Below are 19,953 nucleotides of genomic sequence, written 5' to 3' on the forward strand. Positions count from 1 at the left end.
CAAAATGAAAAAACACCAAATAAGAATAGAATTTGCTTTGTTGCAGTGAGGACACTGATTTACAAAAGATATTTGAAATTTTCACCATTGTGTAGCACTGCTCCCTACTGGCGGAGGTAGAATCAAAAAGTCAGCCACTGCACGTGCGGCGAGTACGTCACCTTGCGACGTCACACATCATCTTGGGACGTCACATGTTCAACATTTGTTGTCCACTTTTGGGGTATTTCCTGATGTCTCACCCTTTGTGTCTCGCATTAAATTACTTGTCGCAGTGGTGTCTACATCACTTCAGATGTTTGTAATTGTGTATAATTATAATATTTTCCCAGCATCGACAAACTCAGCTTTCTGCTGTGATGTCACAATCCCTTCTCTCTGATAAACTGGTTGATGAGCACACAATCCCAAACATGCCAAGTGGCAAGCTGTGTATACTTTGCCCTATTAGCTCCTCTCCCTCCCCCTGCCTCTCTCTCTCTCTCTCTCTCTCTCTCTCTCTCTGTCTCTCTGAGATCCTCCATCCCTAACTCATTTACTACTGCAGATTGTTAATTATGAATAACATATTACAAGTTTTCAATTTCAGGTAATAATTTCCAGAAACCTATTAATTATTTGGTCGGTTCCGTATAGGTTGTGAAGTGCACTGGAATCGGGGAAATAATTTGCGTTGGTGTAGCACTTTGCCTGTGAATTGATAAGCCTATTGTCAGATGACTTCGTTTCAGGAGTTTTCCACAGTTACTCGCAGTCATTTTGGACCACAGTGTTTGCCTTCAGAAATCACACATAGCAATTTTGTGCCTCCAATCACTCACAGAAAAATTTTTCCTACAAATTACTGGATTTCTGTCTTATTCATTGTTAACTTCAAAAAACTACGCACAAAATAGAATATAAATTTTCTGTACTTCACTTTTCTGTAGTACCTCACATTTTCGTAACATGCGAATACAGTACTGATGTTAGGAACAGACGACACAGTCGGAATTGTAACTTTGTCGAGGCTTTCACATCGAAAAGACACTTCTTCCACTGTGCAGTCAGTGTGCATTCGGCAATTGTCCCTACCTTCGGAGGCACCGGTTTATTTACACGGAATCACAATCTTAAATTTAGCCGCAGATCTAACCTCTACAACCGACTTGAGCTAACTCCAGATTTGGACTGTGCAAAAATATGTCAGCTCACCAAAGACGGCTTAATACACAGAGTAAATACAATTCAAAGATTCACATTGAGTACGGTAATTCATTCACAGTATAATATTTACTCGTGCAACATTTAAAAAGACAGTCGTCATATAATATATTAACTGAAATATTTCTATAACTCTGTACTGAGGTACAATATTCTTGGAGTGCCCAGATACATTAATGTGACCACTCAAAAGTTTGAATAATCACCTTTTGCAGCTCGGACCACTGCGAGATGTGCGGGAAGAGTCTTGTGAAACGTTGCCGTGTCCTGCCGGTAAATACCGTTGTGCTTAGGAAAAACAAACCACGTGTAGGAGTGGATGTGGTCCTCGGGCATAGATGCATGCTCGGGTTGATCCGTCGCATCTTCCAGAATGCCATCCGGCCTGGACCCTTCAGACAATTGTAGCAGGGTGTTCGGTTTCAGATGTTTCCGTACACGCTGACGGTCATCTTCTGACGGAGCATAAAATATAGGTCATCTGAAAGGCCACGGCCACGTTTCACCGTTCGGTGGACGTCCAGTTGTGGTGTCGGCGTGCAAATTCCGGCCTTTGCCAGTGACGAACAGGTATTGGCACGGGCGAGCTCTCGTTCGCCCCTTTCATCTACGGCCCACGGTGCCCCACAGTTGCCTCAGTGTAGGCTTTGGATGCTCCATTTTGCTGTGCACCATTTTAGAATTTAACCGTGGCGATACGTGAACAGTTTATAGACTCGGCCATTTTCCGAATACTGCACTCTCTGCCCAAAAGCCACCGGTCACTCCCTTTTGGATGTCAGATAAATTGCTCTGTTTGTGCATTACGACGACTGCACCGTTCTCCACTTTACACACCCTCCACTGCTACTGATGCTGTGTGCCGTCTGTGACATTGAACGTAGGCGGTTGTCACATTAAAGTGACTGGACCGTGTATAATTCTATACTATATTACAAATGTTTTTTTTTATCCACTATGCGCTTGGCTCAGATGGTCTGTCTATGTCCTTCACCCTCACAGCTGTGCAATTCACACACGAGTAAGTGCTTCACCAATTGGATTTTACTGCACTGACATCCAGTCCGGGACTCTCCAATTGGCGCCATCACTTCATCAGTTGCTTACACGTACCACTACTCGTTCTGACGAAATTCAAAGTTGTCCGTAATTTCTTCGGGAGGTCGAATACTTTGATCTTGTTGGGATCATCTACCAAATTTCAGCTCTTATGTTCCCTTGCAGCCCACGCTTCCTTTGAAGCTGTCTTTGGGTCAAAGTTTTTCAGTTCTTCACCAATCTTCTGTATACACTATGTGAACAAAAGTATCCGGTACACCCCCAAAAACATATGGTTTTCATATTAGGTGCATTGTGCTACCACCTACTGCCAGGTACTCCGTATCAGCGACCTCGGTAGTCATTAGACGTCGAGAGAGAAGAATGGGGCGCTCTGCGGAATTCGCGGACTTCGAACGTGGTCAGGTGATTGGGTGTCACTGGTGTCATATGTCTGTATGCGAGATTTCCACACTCCTAAACGTCCCTAGGTCCACTGTTTCCGAAGTGATAGTGAAGTGGAAACCTGAAGGGACATGTACGGCACAAAAGCGTACAGGCTGACCTCGTCTCTTGATGGACAGAGACCGCCGACAGTTGAAGAGGGTCGTAATGTGTAATAGGCAATCTATCTGGACCATCATCCAGGACTTCCAAACTGCATCAAGATACACTGCAAGTACTATGACAGTTAGGTGGAGGTGAGAAATCTAGGATTTTGTGGTCGGGCGACTGCACATAAGCCACACATCACGCCAGTAAATGCCTACAGACACCTCGATTAGCATAAGGAGCCCAAACATTGGACGATTGAACAGTGCAAAAACGTTGTGTGGTGTGACGAATCACGGTACGCGATGTGGCGATCCGATGGCAGGGTGTGGGTATGGCGAATGCTCGGTGACAGTCATCTGCCAGTGTGCATAGTGGCAACAGTGAAATTCAGAGATGGTGGTGTTACGGTGTGGTCGTGTTTTTCATGGAGGGGCCTTGCATGCCTCGTTGTTTTGTGTGGCACTATCACAGCATAGGCCTACATTGATGTTATAAGTACCTTCCGCTTCCCACTGTTGAAGAGCAATTCGGGGATGGCGACTGCATTTTAATACACGAACGAGCACCTGCTCGTAATGCACAGCCTGTGGCGGAGTGCTTTGTTGAGAATAACATCCCTGTAATGGACTGGCCTGCACAGAGTCCTGACTTGAATCCTATAGAATACCTTTGGGATGTTTTGCAACGCCGACTTCGTGTCACGCCTCACCGACCGACATCGATACCTCTCCTCAGTGCAGTACTCCGTGAAGAATGGGCTGCCATTCCCCAAGAAACCTTCCAGCCCCTCACTGAACGTATGCCTGCGAGAGTGGAAGCTGTCATCGAGGCTAAGGGTGGGCCGACACCGTATCGAATTTCAGCATTATGGATGGAGGGTGCCAAGGACTTGTAAGTCATTTTCAGCCAGATGTCCGGATACTTTTGATCACATAGTGTAAGTGACCAGGATTAAATTCTGTTAGTAGGTGTCAGGTCTTGATAGATAGGGAGTCCTGTGTTGTCTGGTACTTACGTTGTCAGTTTTTGTAATTCAGTAACATGTATTCAGACATATGAATATTAATTTTATAAAAATGAAATACAAAATTTATATTATACTGTAGCTAGATTGTGGATTGACAGAAACACGGACACAAGTATTAGTTTAACAAAAATGACTTCGAGGAGGAGTATTAACCGATCGAACCGAACCCCATCTTACGAAAACGGTAGAAGGAACTGACAGGCCACTGTCCTGCTGCAGGTGAGCTACCAGCTACTGGTGTCGGTGCTGGAGTACCAGACGGCGGTGATGCGCGGGGACTTCGCTACTGCGGACCGCGTGCTGCCCACTGTGCCCCAGTCGCAGCGCACGCGTGTCGCTCACTTCCTCGAGAAGCAGGTGAGGCCCACACAGCTCTCAGTGTGTGTGTGTGTGTGTGTGTGTGTGTGTGTGTGTGAGCAGCGGAAATAAAAGGTTTGTACCGGTATGAAGTGAGCGTTTTTTTGTGAAAATGAAACACCAATTTTGAATTGAAAAGCAAAAACATTTTATTCACAGTACTGACCGTTGCTTTCTGTACACTCTGCCCACTTCTCTGGCAATTTGTGGACACCACGCCAATAGAAATGTTCGTCTTTTGAAGCAAACCGATCGGATACCCAATTTTTGACTTCTTCGTAGGAATTGAAGTGTTCCTCAGCCGGTGCGTGTCCCATTGGTGAAAACGAATGGTAGTTGGAAGGGGCCGAGTCTGGTGAATACGGCGGGTGGGGTAGCAGCTCCCAGCCAAGTGTTTTGATTGTATCCTGAACCAGTTTTCCTTGGTGTGGAGGTGCATTGTCGTGTAAAAAAATTACTTTGCAACGTCTTCTGGCCCATTCTGGTCTTTTTTTCGATCAATGCGTAGTTCAAATTGATCATTTGTTGCCTGTAGCAATTAGTATTCACAATATCACGAAGTTTTAGAACCTCACGATACACCACACCTTTCTGATCTCACCAAACACAGAGCACTGTGTTCTTGCCGAATCGATACAGTTTTGCAGTCGATGTTGACAGTTGTCCCGGATTAACCTGTGATTTTTCCCGTGTAGGATTCTTAACATAAATCCATTTTTCATCGCCAGTAACAATTTTTGATGCAAAATTGATTTTCTTTTGTGTCTTTGAAGCAAAATTTGACAAATGGTTTCTCGGTTTTCCATCTGTCTTCCATTCAGTTCATGTGGCACCTATTTTCCACACTTTTGGATCTTTCCCATAGCTTTTAAACGGTCAGAAAGTGTTTGTTGTGCAGCATTTAGCAGTGCTGCCATTTGCTTCTGACTCAAAGTATCATCTTCATCCAATATTGCTCACAATTCGGCGTCTTCAAACTTTTTTGGTGGTCTTTCACATTCTTCATTTCTTACATCAAAATAGTTATTTCTGAACCGTTGATACCATCTTTTGCACGTTGCTTCCGATAGAGCACGATCACCGTATTGCCTCGACAAGCATTCGATGCGACTCTGCAATACTTTTTTTCAAATGAAAACAAAAAATTAATGCTTTCTACAAATCGTCACTTTCTGGTACAAATTTCAACATTGTTAACACAATGAAAACATATGATGTTTGTTCTGTGACTTGATGTACTCTAAGTATCTTTGACAGATGTCATACCAACGAAAAATTAAAATTAGGCTCGTTCACAACAAATGTTCCCTTCACATTTGTATCTTAACGCTCATTTCATACCGGTACACCTGCTACATATGCCCCAATAAAAGATGTAGGATTTTTTACCCTTTTGACATGATATTAAAAAAAATCACAAACACACAGTTTATAACACACAAACCATTTCACAAATACATAAAATCAGACACACTCACAAACAACAAACTTATGCCAACAGATGCCAGCCCACACTAAGCTGCTCGGGCTCAGGTGCCCAGTTCTTTGAATGTTGCAACAGTTACATTTTTGGAACCGCGTGCCGGGCCGATACTCGAACTCGGGACCTTTGCTTTTGTGAAAAAGTGCTCTACTGGCTGAGCTACCCGAGCAGAACTTGTGACCTGTCTTAACAGCTTTACTTTCTCCAGTACTTCGTATCCTACCTTGCACACTTCACAGAAATTCTCCTGTGAAACTTTCAGGACTAGAAGGCTCGAGTAGCTCTGTCAGTACAGAATTTGCCCGTAAAAGGCGACAGTCCCGAACTCGAGTTTTGGTCCGGCACACAGTTGTAATCTGGCAGAAGGGTTCGCATCAGTGCCCACTCTGTTGCAGAGTGAAGGTTTCATTCTGAAATTACATTTTTGTATGTTATTATTCATACAATTAGAAAGCAGATTTGCAAATGATATGTACAATTCTGTAAGAGCCTAGATACACAGTTTTGCTCTTAAAGATGTATCGACAATAATATGGAATGGGTAGATGAGTACTCACCATATAGCGGAGATGTCGAGTTGCAGACAGGCATAACAAAAAGACTACTAAAAATGTAAGCTCGTGGCAGAAGGCCTCCTTCTGAAGTAGACAAGACAACCCCCCCCCCCCCCCCCCCCAAACACACACACACACACACACACACACACACACACAAAAAACCACTGTCTCTGGCTGGTCTGACTTTAGCAGCCGGATACGAGCCAAATTCCCATATATAAGCCAGATAACCATGAAAATCCTTCGTAATAATAAATATAATGGTAACCAGACATTCGTTAACAGAAGGACATATCTTGCGATAATGCATCATGTGATCGAAGGAATAATGTGTCAAATTACAACACTACATTTGTAAAGATTTATGGTACTATTTATCCATATTAACGAAGAAACAAATTCACAGCGAGGGGTTAGTTACTGTGTGTGTGTGTGTGTGTGTGTGTGTGTGTGTGTGTGTGTGTGTGTGAGAGAGAGAGAGAGAGAGAGAGAGAGAGAGAGAGAGAGAGAGAGAGCCTAGAACAGTTTTAAAACATTTAATACAACACTGCCAATATTTATATTTTGGTCAGTGCCCATTTTAAGTAAACATTTCTGTCAGGGTCAGCTTGCTGTTGTCAGGATCTAGCAATCTTTCAGACTGACGTCAGCAATAGGAGGCTAATCGGAATACGCGCGTGGCAAATTGTGACGGTTATTCTGGTGACTCGAATATGTCCGACTGTGAGAGACCGATCCGGGCTCCGAGAAAGCTCGACAGAGGCTGACAGAGTGACTGTCGCCGGTCGTTGACAGACATCTGTGATAACTGAACAGAGACTGACCGTATAATACTCTCCATGGTGTCTGTAGTGTATTTGGTTTTGGTGTTGACTGATTTTGTCAGTTGAGTATTGATGTAATTCTGCTTTTGTTGTTCTTTGCTTTGAGAGCAGTGATTGACGAGTCCTTGCTGGAATGAAATGTAGTATAAAAACTTACACTTTCCTTCAATAATAATAATAATAATGACATTTTTTGTGCCAGGGGAAAAATTTTTGTGTCAGAGCACAAAAAGGCAAATATGTTCCTCTTTAAAAGACTGACAGAAAAGTGAGGAACTAACTGCCTAATCCTCATTCCACCTTCCTCACCAAAAACTTTGGCTCATGAAGATATTCACACTATTTTAACACATAAAATTCTAAATTCTTTTCCCAGTTTATCCCTGTAGTGAAACCTTCACACTCAGCATCTCCCTCTCACTGCCACTGTCTGTATCTGTCTCCTTCGCCTCCCATTGATTTACAGTTTATTTCACTGCCACGTCTCTTCTCGCACTTACACCGTCTCCTTTTGTCTTTCCTTCCCACTACCACTGTCTCCACCGCACCTCAGCAGCTCAAAAATTCTGGGATTGTGACTTATTTGTGCCCCTGTACCCAAATGTTTAAAATTTCATTTCCTTTCCTGTTCCTACGTGTTATAATTCACCAGTCTAGGGGGTCCTGACCCCCCTCCCCCCTCCGCTCCCAAAGCCTATTTATGGCCTCCACTCATCTATATTTTTCATTTCCACTGTGTCTTCTCTCACTTTTTCTCCCACTGCTGCTATTTCAGTCCATCTCTGCTTCTTGTTTACAGCCACTCTCTCACTGACCACCAATATCTGCTCTCTCTCTCTCTCTCTCTCTCTCTCTCTCTCTCTCTCTCTCTCTCTCTCTCTTTGGTTCCCACTACTATTGTCTTTGTCTGTCTCAATTTTTTTTTTTGACTGCCACTTTCTCTCTTCCACCATCACTGCTCCCCCCCCCCCCTCTCTCTCTCTCTCTCTCTCTCTCTGGCACTGTCTCCTCCCTCTTTCTCTCTGACTGACACTGTATCCTCTTTCTTCACCATCACTGTCTCCCTGTTATGCTCTTTCAGCACAAAAATTTCTGGCGAGGAAGGCAGAAAGAGAATAATTTAAGAGTAGTTGGCTGTGCACTACATAGATATGTACCCAGTAGAAGAGTTCGTAATGGGAGAGTTCCTCCGTGGTATAAATGCCACTGTAAAGAAAGAGAGACTACTGCACAATAAGTGTAAAACCAAACATAGGTCTATAGATAGATGCTGAATGAAATCCATTTGGCTGTGAAGATGGCAATGTATGAAGCCTTCAGTGACTACCGTAACAGAATAGTGTCAAATGGTCTTTCACAAAACCCAAAGAAATTCTAGCTGTGTGAAAAGGCTGTAGTGGAATCAAAGTTAGTGCCCGGACCCTAGAGAATGAAACAGGAACTGAAACTGAGTAGCAAATGTTCCTGTACAAAGGAAAACGCAGGACTGTTGCCTCAATTTAATCTTTATACCACTGAAAAGATGAGTAAAATCAATATTGGTGTCATTGGTATTGAGAAACAGCTGAAACTGTTAAAATTGAAAAACAGCTTCAGGGTCTGATGGAATCCCTATCAGATTCTATTCTGAATTTGTTTCTGTGTTAGCCCCTCTTCTATAATCCATCACAGATCCCTTGAACAAAAAATTGTGCCCAGTAGTTGGAAGAAAGCACAGGTCAGACCCATCTACAAGAAGGGCATTAGAAGCGATCCACAAAACTACTGTCAAATGTGCTCGACATCAATTTGTTGTAGAATCTTAGAACATATTCTGAGCTCAAATACAATAAAGTATCTCGGACAAAATGACCCCGACTGTGCCAACCGGCACGGATTGCAAAAACAATGATCCTGTGAAACCCGACTCGTAGTTTTCTCATGTGACATGCTGAAAGCTTTTGATTGATGCAGTCAGGTAGATGCGGTATTTCTCGATTTCCGAAAAGCATTTGTCTCGGTACCACAACTGCGATTATTGTCAAATGTAGGATCGTATCAGGTATCGAGTGAAATTTGTGACCCGATTGAGGACTTTTTGGTAGGGAGGTCTCCGATGGAGAGACATTGTCAGACGCAGATTAAACTTCAGGTGTTCCCCAGCGAAGTGTGTTGGGACCCTTGCTCTTCATGCTGTATATTAATGATCTTGCAAGTAAAATTAAAAGTAACATCAGACTTCTTGCAGATGATGCAGTCATTGTTAATAAAGTACCGTCTAAAAGGATGTGCATAAATATTCAGTCAGATCTTCATAAGGTTTCAGACTGGCGCAAAGATTGGTAACTTGCTTTAAAAATAGTATTGTGCACTTTACAAAATGGAAAAATGTAGTATTGTAAAATTATATCATCAGTGAGTCATTGTAGGAACTGGCCAACTCATACAAATGCCTTGTGCAGCAACCATAATAGAAAAAAACAGTCTTGCTGAATCTTCACATGTGAAGCATTTTGCCTGTTCTAGGCATCATCAGACAATTGGGGAAATTACAAACTGGTATAAGTATAAATTTCTATTAAAGGCAATAATAAATGAATAAATTACAAATAATGAAAGGAGGGTGGCACAGGGCACATTTGTGTTTCAGGGGTTGGTAAGGGGTATACATTTCAACTCGTAAAATATTGCACCATAACTGAGCTTACTGATCAAAATTCTTGCTAATCGTAACCGAGGTGTCAAACGTAATTAAAGAGTCCCACGAAACTGGGAAGCAATGTCAGTACTTCATTACACTACTGAAATAATTCTTCTTACTTGTAACTGAGGTGCCAGATGTGATTAAGAGTCTCAAAGAACTGGGAGGTAATATCCACTGTCAATGCTTCATTACATCAAAAGAAATACAAAAGTGGAATGACAGTAGGAAAAGAAAGCTACTGAAGAGTGCAAGAGTTACCTAATTTAGGCAAGTACACACATTCAGTGAGCAGAAAAGTGCAAAATACTCTGATAAGATATATAGGCTAATACACCTTTGGAAAATGACTGGGCAATTTTTTTTAAGTAAAAATATGAAGAAATGAAGCCAGAAGCAATGAAAATCTGGAAAAAATAACTGTAAAGGTGATAACTTGCTCGTGAAGAAATCACCCCTCGAACGCAGATATAGTCTGTTTACAGTACTGTGAACGTGCGCTGTCGTGCCGGCAACTAGACTGCCGAGCAAGTGTCGAGGCCCCTCGGAGCCGTAGTGAGAAGAGGCGCGTGAGGTGGCGCATTAAAACTTGACTGACTGGTGGCTCAGGCTTAAATAAAATAATTGATAGGTAATATAGTTGACAGTCGTCGTGTAGAGATACGCAGCATAATATCAAAAAATGTTTTATGTTTCGAAAAGACTTTGTCATTCACTGCATTAATAAATTCGAAAAAGATACACTCAGAAATTTCAAATTCTTCCAATAAATTCAGTTTCTTTCCCTAGGCAAAAAAATTGCCCTAAATGAAATCTTGTTGCTATCAGCTCCCTGATTTAGAAAACATTAAAAGCCTTTCTGTGGCCAATAAAGGCAAAAAAGTGAAGTTATTAGAAGAGTCCAAAATTTTTAAGGATATCATTTTCACATTTCTGAATCTAGTAAGTGACCAAGTCTTTTCGAAACATCAAAATTTTTTGATTCTGTGATAGGAATCTTTACATAATGGTTGCCACCGATATTACGCGTCGGTTAATTGTATTTACATCTTGCCATCAGTAAAGTTTTAGTGTGGCACCTTATGAGCCATCTCTCACTGCGGCTCCAGGGAGCTTCGACACTTGCTCGGCAGTCTAGTTACCGGCATGACAGCGTGTGCCCACGGTATTGTAACCAGACCGTGTTTGTGTTCGTGGGATGGTTCCTTCGTGATAAGGTATTGCCGTTACAGTTATTTTTCTCCTATAGCATTGCTACTGGCTTCGTTGCTTCATATTTTTACCCAAAAATTTTTAGCTGTTTCTTTATTCTTATTAGTGCCCAGTCATTTGCCAAAGGTGTATTAACCTAGGCATTTTGTGGGTATATTTTGCACTCACTGCATATGCCTATTTGCATAAATTAGGTACCCTTGCACACTTTAGTAGCTTTCTTTTTCCTGCTGTCATTACCTTTTGTTGTGTTTATTGTAGGTAATTTAATGAAGCGTCGACAGTGGCTATCTGGCTGTTACCTCCCTGTTCTGTGGGAGTGTCAATTACATTTGACGCCTCGGTTACAGTTAGCAAGAATTTTTGCCAGTAAGCTCAGTTATGGAGTTGAAATTTATACCCCTCACCACCCCCTGAAACACAAATGTGTCCAATCAGTGTATGTCTTCCTCATGTTTGCAATTTATTCGTTCATTATTGCCTTTAATAGCAATTTATACTTATACCAGTTTGTAATTTCCCATGTTGTCTGATGATGCCTAGAACAGGCAAAACGCTTCACATGCGAAGATTAAATAAACTTACCTTGTGCAGCCGAGACTGTTTATCCTGTTCTAAAGAGTGTAACACTGTGTAGGGATACGAAATGGAATGATCGCGTAGACTCGGTCGGGGGTGAAGCAGCTGGTAGAGTTTGGTTTATTGCTTTTTGGTTTATTGTTGAATACTGGGGAAATGCAGTCAGTCTACAAAATTGATTTCTCACAAATCACTTGCACGACTGGTTCTAGAATATTACTCAAGTGTGTGGAACCTGTACCAAATAGTACTAACAGTGGACATTGAACGTATACGGAGAAGGGGAGCATGAATGATCACAGGTTTGTTTCTCTGTGGGTGAATGTCACAGAGATTCTGAAGAACTGAAGTGGAAGACTCTTGAAGATAGATATAAACTATCCCGAGAAAGTGTTCTAACTAGGTTTCGAGAACCAGCTTTAAATGACGACTGTAGGAATATACTGCAGCCTCCTACGTATCACTCGAACGGGGATCGTGAGAATAAGGTTAGAATAATTACCGCGCGCACAGAGGCATTCGGGCAATCATTTTTCCCGCACTCCGCACGTGAACGGAGTGGGAAGAAACTGATAACTGGTACAGTAGCATTACCTCCTGCCGTGCAGCTTACGGTGGTTTACAGAGAGTAGCTGGTTGCCGTTATTATTTACTGCAGGAATTAACCTGTATTTCTCAAATATTTTGTCCCGGATTTTACATTCCGAGAGCTGAATTACTACGTATTTCACCAGTGCCGTGCGGCACTGTAAGTGAGTAACGACCTACGGTAATTGGCGGCTACGGAAAATTTGTAAAAATTGGGGGAAAAGTATTATTACGCAGTGCGAAGTACGGCAAACTGCAGCGGGGCGATCCGACCGCAGGGCTTCAAGCAGCAGGCGCTGGCAGTGTCGACGGACCCGGAGCACCGCTTCGAGCTGGCGCTGCAGCTGGGCGAGCTGGAGACGGCGCTGGCGCTGGCGCGGGAGGCGTCGTCGCGCCACAAGTGGCGGCAGCTGGCCGAGCTGGCGACGGCGCGCGGCCGCCTGCGCCTCACCGAGGAGTGCCTGCACCGCGCCGGCGACCTGGGCGGCCTCCTGCTGCTCGCCACGTCGCTCGGTGAGTGGCAGTCGAGTCGGGAGAAGCGGCTGCTGCTGTCAAACTTGTTTGTGGGGGCGGTTTGATTTACTCGGGGAGACGAAAAGGCAGTGGGCTTAGCCCTTTACCATCTACACCAAAACTGAGTTAATTGTGTTGTATCTCTGCCTGCCATTCTAATAAAGTGAACCGGTGTCTGTGGGAAGAGTAGTAGAAGTCACTTCACTGTATCTACATCTATATACTCCCTTTGTCAGAAAAGTTCCTGGCTGGTCATTAAACTTAACAAGAGTTTAATCTGCCTCCTTTTCAAGCTTAGGATTACAGAACTTCTCTTTAATCCTTGAGCAGGCACACCTATGTATAAAATGTGTCAACCACAAACACAGTGATTTTTGCACCGTTCCATTGTTCACATTTACAAGCCCATATCTATTTCTTCATTATTGCTACAACTAACATAGTGATAAATTATGTCGGCATCCGTCTGAGAGAGCAGCATTACCGTAAAATAAACAGCGAGCTAGGTGAGAGAAAATTTAAGTTGTGTGCAAAAAAATGACCCAGATTACAAGCTAGTGGCACAATCTGAATGAGGCAGTTGTCTGAGAGATGATTAGCAACCAATTAAGCGGCCTGATGGGCTCTGATCCAACTGTGCTATTTAATACGTGGCTACACTCCATACAAATACTTTCAGAAACGACTTCCTGACACTTAAATCAATACTCGATGTTAACAAATTTCTCTTCTTCAGAAACGCTTTCCTTCCCATTGCCAGTCTACATTTTATATCCTCTCTACTTCGACCATCATCAGTTATTTTACTCCCTAAATAGCAAAACTCCTTTACTACTTTAAGTGTCTCATTTCCTAATCTAATTCCCTCAGCATCACCCGATTTAATTTGACTACATTCCATTATCCTCGTTTTGCTTTTGTTGATGTTCATCTTATATCCTCCTTTCAAGACACTGTCCATTCCGTTCAACTGCTCTTCCAAGTCCTTTGCTGTCTCTGACAGAATTACAATGTCATCGGCGAACCTCAAAGTTTTTACTTCTTCTCCATGAATTTTAATACCTACTCTGAATTTTTCTTTTGTTTCCTTTACTGCTTGCTCAATATACAGATTGAATAACATAGTGGAGAGACTACAACCCTGTCTCACTCCCTTCCCAACCACTGCTTCCCTTTCATGCCCCCTGACTCTTATAACTGCCATCTGGTTTCTGTACAAATTGTAAATAGCCTTTCGCTCCCTGTGTTTTACCCGTGCCCCCATGTAGCTGTACACGTAGATGTGTGAAAAGCTTTAGGACGAAGACTATGCAATACTTCGTAACATGACATCAGAACTGTTTAAGTAGTAGTGGGAGGTGTCACTTTAAAATCAAATTTCCTTTTAGGCAAGATGAATTACGTTATGTGTGAGAATGTGCAATGGATTTCTTAAATTGCAGAGAATTTATTGACACATTTGTGTTTGATGTATCTTAAAGGATAACACATGCAAAAAAAGGACCAGTGTTACATGTGAAAGCTAAGCTTTGGTTGTAATTGTACTGTGAGCATACTAATTTAAACCATTAACTTTTCCTATTTGTGTGTTTGTGCTACATAACAGTGCTGTTGCTGCTGGCTGACTGCATCATGTGTCCTATGCTATGAATATGTGCTGTCATTAGCTGGAGACATCACATGACGTGTGCTACGATTGGCTGACAAAAGTGCATAAAAATCTCCATTTCAGTGGTTTGGAAACTAACGTGCTGAGTTCAGTAGAATTCGCGTTTATACTTTTGTAATATGAAAACGTGCAGTGTGCATGTTATTGTGCATCAAAGATCTTTCCAAAATGCATTATTTTTCTGGTGGCTTTCATTTCCTAAAGTGGCAGGAAGTTCTACGCTGGTGTATAAAATGTTACCATTCAGGGAAGTTTTACATTTATGAGGAAAGTATACTGTCACTTAACATGGAAAAAGTCTACTTTTGCCCAGGAAAAAGTTTTTCACCTGGAAAAAAGTGTATTTTTAGCCAGGAAATGTGAGAAAAATGCAGGAATTTTTCCTCCTTGTCTGTGTTTACAACCTCTTAGACGATAATCGAAGCACGTACACAGATATTCCTCCGCACACACTCATATAGCAAATATCTCCACCACTGTAGCTAGCTTCCCTAAAGAGACTTCAATCTCTAGTCTGGGCTGTATCCCGTATACTCCGGCCCCAACATTCTCGGCTGTTTTTGACTTGTCAGTAAACCGGACTGTCTCTTCGGAATAGTATAGTGGCTCGTTCTTCCACTGCACCGTTCTTCCAATTTTTAAACTGAAAAGTTTGTTGAAGCAGCTGGAAGTAGTTGTGTAGTCAGTTAGCATATATCCCTGACTGTTCCTATATTTACTGAATTCATTATAAATGTGTAGGATTGTGGATATCCTGAAGACTTCCAGTTTTTGAACTGTATATCACTGCCTCCATTGTAACCCAAACGTGTAATGGGGGCATGCCCAGCACGGTCTCCATCCCAGCAGTGCGAGTGCTGCTAATTCCACCTCCTATGGCTCGGCAGACCAGTCCCCGCATCTCTGTTACGGTGTTAAGCCCTACCCTGCATTTTCGTCCTTCGAGGCAACACCCATAAGAGTCTCCTCGAGGGTAGGTGACTGGGTGGAGACCTCAGCAGTTGAAGTCTACATTTTTGCTGTTCAGGAAATGTTACAGCCTGAAAGCCACGTCAGTGTCATTTTGGAAATACCTGACACAGTACATTTTTTTCGTGTAAGAGAAGAGGAATAGGTCGCAGGGTGCGAGATTGTGAGACAGAATTTGATGATCCAGAGAAGCAGAATGAGTTGGGGCTGTGTGTTGGAACAAAAACACCCGTCGGGCAGTTTTTCGCAGTGCTTAAAGTCTCTAGAGGAACGGAAGGTTCCAAATGGTTGTAAAAGAGCACAGGTAGTTCCAGTCTTCAAGAAGGGTTGTCGAGCAGATGTGCAAAGCTATAGGCCTCTATCTCTGTCATCGATCTGTTGTAGAATTTTAGAACATGTTTTTTGCTCGCGTATCATGTCATTTCTGGAAACCCAGAATCTACTCTGTAGGAATCAACACGGATTCCGGAAACAGCGATCGTATGAGACCCAACTCGCTTTATTTGTTCACGAGACCCAGAAAATATTAAATACAGGCTCCCAGGTAGATGCCATTTACCTTGACTTCCGGAAGGCGTTCCGTACAGTTTTGCACTGTCGCCTGATAAACAAAGTAAGAGCCTAGGGAATATCAGACCAGCTGTGTGGCTGGATTGAATAGTTTTTAGCAAACAGAACACAGCATGTTGTTCTCAATGGAGAGACGTCTACAGACGTTAAGGTAACCTCTGGCGTGCCACAGGAGAGTGTTATGGGACCATTGCTTTTCACAATATATATAAATGACCTAGTAGATAGCGTCGGAAGTTCCATGCTGCTTTTCGCAGATGATGCTGTAGTATATAGAGAAGTTGCAGCATTAGAAAATTGTAGCAAAATGCAGGAAGATCTGCAGTGGATAGGGACTTTGTGGAGGGAGTGGCAACTGACCCTTAACATAGACAAATGTAATGTATTGCGAATACATAAAAAGAAGGATCGTTTATTGTATGATTATATGATAGCGGATCAAACACTGGTAGCAGTTACTTCTGTAAAATATCTGGGAGTATGCGTACAGATCGATTTGAAGTGGAATAATCACATAAAATTAATTGTTGGTAAGGCGGGTGCCAGGTTGAGATTCATTGGGAGAGTCCTTAGAAAATGTAGTCCATCAGCAAAGGAGGTGGCTTACAAAACACTCATTCGACCTACACTCTAGTATTGCTCATCAGTGTGGGATCCGTACAAGATCGGGTTGACAGAGGAGATAGAGAAGATCCAAAGAAGAGCGGCGCGTTTTGTCACAGGGTTATTTGGTAAGCGTTACGAAGATGTTTAGCAAACTCAAGTGGCAGACTGGAAGAGAGGTGCTAGGTGCTCTGCATCGCGGTGTAGCTTGCTGTCCAGGTTTCGAGAGGGTGCGTTTCTGGATGAGGTATCAAATATATTGCTTCCCCCTACTTATACCTCCCGAGGAGATCGCGAATGTAAAATTAGAGAGATTAGAGCGCGCACGGAGGCTTTCCGGCAGTCGTTCTTCCCGCAGACCGTACGAGACTGGAACAGGAAAGGGAGGTAATGACAGTGGCACGTAAAGTGGCCTACACCACACTCTGTTGGGTGGCTTGCGGAATATAAATGGAGATGTAGGTTTAGACCTGCATTAAGCTCTTCGCCAGATTTCGGCAGTATGCTCCTGAGACAGTTTGCCCCCAACGAGCGTAACCTGTCAGGACCACACCGTGGAAGACCCAAAAGACGATCAGCATCACCAGTGTTTCAGGATCGTAGTGATACTCCCGCTCGGCATTTATTCGTGGTGATACGCAGCCGAAGAAGTCATTTGGACTGACCGTACTCTTCTGGTCACACCTGACTACAAAAAGGGTAGTTGAAGTGCTCTACAAAATTACTGTCCAATGTCCTTGATATCAGTTTGTTGTAGAATTGGAGAACATATTCTGAGGTGAAACGTAATGAGATATCTGGAACAGAATGATCTCCTCCATGCCAATCAGCACGGATTCCTAAAATATCGATTGTGTGGAATCCGCCTGGCACTTTCCTCACGTGACGTACTGAAGGCCTCGAATCAAATCACCCCGGTAGATGCAGTATTTCTTGATTTACAAAAAGCATTTGACTCAATATCACGCCTATGCTTATTGTCAAAAGTTCGATCATATGTGGTGTCGAGTGAAATTTGCGACTAGATTGAGGACTTTTTGGTAGGGAGTACGCAGCATGTGTTATCTTGGATGGAGAGTCATCATTTGGTGCAAAGTAATTTTTGATGTGCCCCAGGGAAGTGTCTTGGGACCTTTGCTATTCACGTTATGTATTAGTGACCTTGTAGACAATATTAATAACTTTGGGGTTTTTTCAGATGATGCAGTTATAAATAATTAAGTACTGTCTGAAAGAAGCTGCATAAATATGCGCTCAGATCTTGATAAGATTCAAAATGGTGCAAAGATTGACAACTTGCTTTACTGCTCAGAAGTGTAAAATTGTGCACATTACAAGAGGAAGAAATGTATCCTGTGACTGTAATATCAGTGAGTCACTGTTGGAATTGGCCAACTCATACAAATACCTGTGTGTAACACTTTGTAGGGGTATGAAATGGTATGATCACATAGGTTCAGTCATGGGCAAAGCGGCTGATAGACTTTGGTGTATTGGTAGAATATGGGTGCAGTTCAATCAGCCTACAAAGGAGATTGCTTATAAATCACTCATGTGACCCATCCTAGAATATTGCTCAAGTGGGTGGGACCCGTACCAGGTAGAACTGACTGGGGATATTGAATTTGTACTGAGAAGGGCAGCACAAATGGTCACAGATTTGTTTGGTCCATGGGAGAGTGTCACTGAGATGCTGAAAGAACTGAACAGGTAGACTCTTGAAGATAGCCATAAACCATCCCAGAAAGTCTACTATTTCAGCTTCAAGAACTGAATTTAAGCAATGTTTCTAGGAATATATGACCCCCTACATATTGCTCACATATGGATTGTGAGGATAAGATTAGAATAATTATAGCACGCACAGAGGCATTCAGTCAGTCATTTCTCCCGTGTTCCGTGTGAGAATGGAATGGAGAAAAAACCCTAATAACTGGTACAATAGGTTTACAGAGTATAGATGCAGATCTAGATTTAGAAAATCAATGTTGAACCCTGCCTGACTTACATCAATCCTCCATTCAACTTTTATCCACCCCCACTGCCCCCAAATCATTGCCTGTTAACTTTCCAGAATTTCTTAACCTCGAACCTTGCCACACCGTCATTCCGCAAATCCCTTAACGTGTGAGCTAACCTTACATCCACAGAAAGAATTTCAATCCACCAGCTAAGAACTGATCCTGAGATTATTATACTACTAACTGACAAATTGCAAGGATTACCCAGTAGAAGGACTCTGCCAGCCACCAGATTTGTCCAGCTACAAACCCTGCCATAGTGATTCCATTTGCAGAAATCCAACAGGATTTCCAGTTTTTGTGCTTCTCCATATGTAAAATTCTGTGACTGTGACACAGTTTGTAATTGAGATCCTGTGCTTTGTGTTACAAGGGTAAGAGTCCGTGCATGAAAGAGAGGTGAGGGGGATGATATAACACTCCAGTCTGCTATGTATGGTTATGTTGTACATACAATCAAAGACTTCGGTAGTACCACACCTGCTGTGTGCAGAATCCTTTACGAAAGCCGAACTGAGAGTCTTAACTAGTTTTGCTTAGATAAATGAATCAGTATATCAGTATCTGTCCACTAGAGAGAGAGAGAGAGAGAGAGAGAGAGAGAGAGAGAGAGAGAGAGAGAGAGAGAGAGAGACACATAGGTAGAGTGAAATGGGTTTTTAAGTGAGATTGTATGTTTTTCTAAAATTTCGTAGATAGGTGTTAGAACAGCAAATTTGGGTCTGCCCCGAGTCGTGGATTGACTTTGTGATACGGGGCGATATTACTAAATGGGGGCGAACTGCATGAAGAGTCCCTGGGAGGGTAAGGAGCAAGGAAATGTCCTCTTGAAGGTGAAGATAAAAGAGCTTTCGTAGTGTAGGTTTCAGTGATTGAAAGTGCACATGAGAACATGCCAGGCAAGTTGGGATTTTCTGTCTGTACTATTGTTTCAGCAGCAGCCTTAATCTCAGCACGTGGGCTGGGATTATTGGTGACTGCCTTCGGTGGTACGAAGGATAATGTGCCTATTACATAGTGGAGCTCCATCTCTCTTCCACATTTCTATGCGGAGGCATCTCGACGTCGTGTACTGTGGCCGGCAGATCGCAAGTGGTGGTAGAGCCGAGGTGGTAGTCGCGTGGCCTGCTCGATCGCCGAACCTCGACCCTTGAGGTTTCTACCTGTGGGGGGCACCCGAAAGAAGTCGCGTACGTGCGGCCCGTCGCACGCGTGCAATTGCTGGAACGTCGCACTCCTGCTGCCTCTGACAGCATTCAGTTGCGGGACGATACATTTGAACTTGTGTGTCAGTTTTTGCCGTGTCGTTTTTGCGCAGACTGGAGAGGTTGTGGCCCTTCGAATCCCCCGTCTAATTGTGGTTATGTTACAGCATGCCGTGCACTGTATTGTACTGTACAGTCGCGGTGAATTAATTAGTACTCTGTAATGCAGGCACGACTTATTTTCGGCCACATGTCTGTACGACCTGCTTTGCTCCTCGTCCACTTGGGAATCGTTTCCTC

General features: G+C 43.0%; 1 protein-coding gene across 3 annotated transcripts in view; it reads left to right on the forward strand.

Annotated features, from left to right (window-relative positions):
* LOC124554147 (coatomer subunit beta') overlaps positions 1-19,953 on the forward strand; it is a 174,409-nt gene that overhangs the window by 115,248 nt on the left and 39,208 nt on the right. For all 3 annotated transcript variants that reach the window (XM_047128213.1, XM_047128214.1, XM_047128215.1), the window contains exons 11-12: positions 4,043-4,180; positions 12,382-12,616. In XM_047128213.1, the coding sequence (XP_046984169.1) occupies positions 4,043-4,180; positions 12,382-12,616 (373 nt within the window). The remainder of the gene's footprint in view (positions 1-4,042; positions 4,181-12,381; positions 12,617-19,953) is intronic.

Source organism: Schistocerca americana, chromosome 11, assembly GCF_021461395.2.
Source record: "Schistocerca americana isolate TAMUIC-IGC-003095 chromosome 11, iqSchAmer2.1, whole genome shotgun sequence".
Lineage (NCBI taxonomy): Eukaryota > Metazoa > Arthropoda > Insecta > Orthoptera > Acrididae > Schistocerca > Schistocerca americana.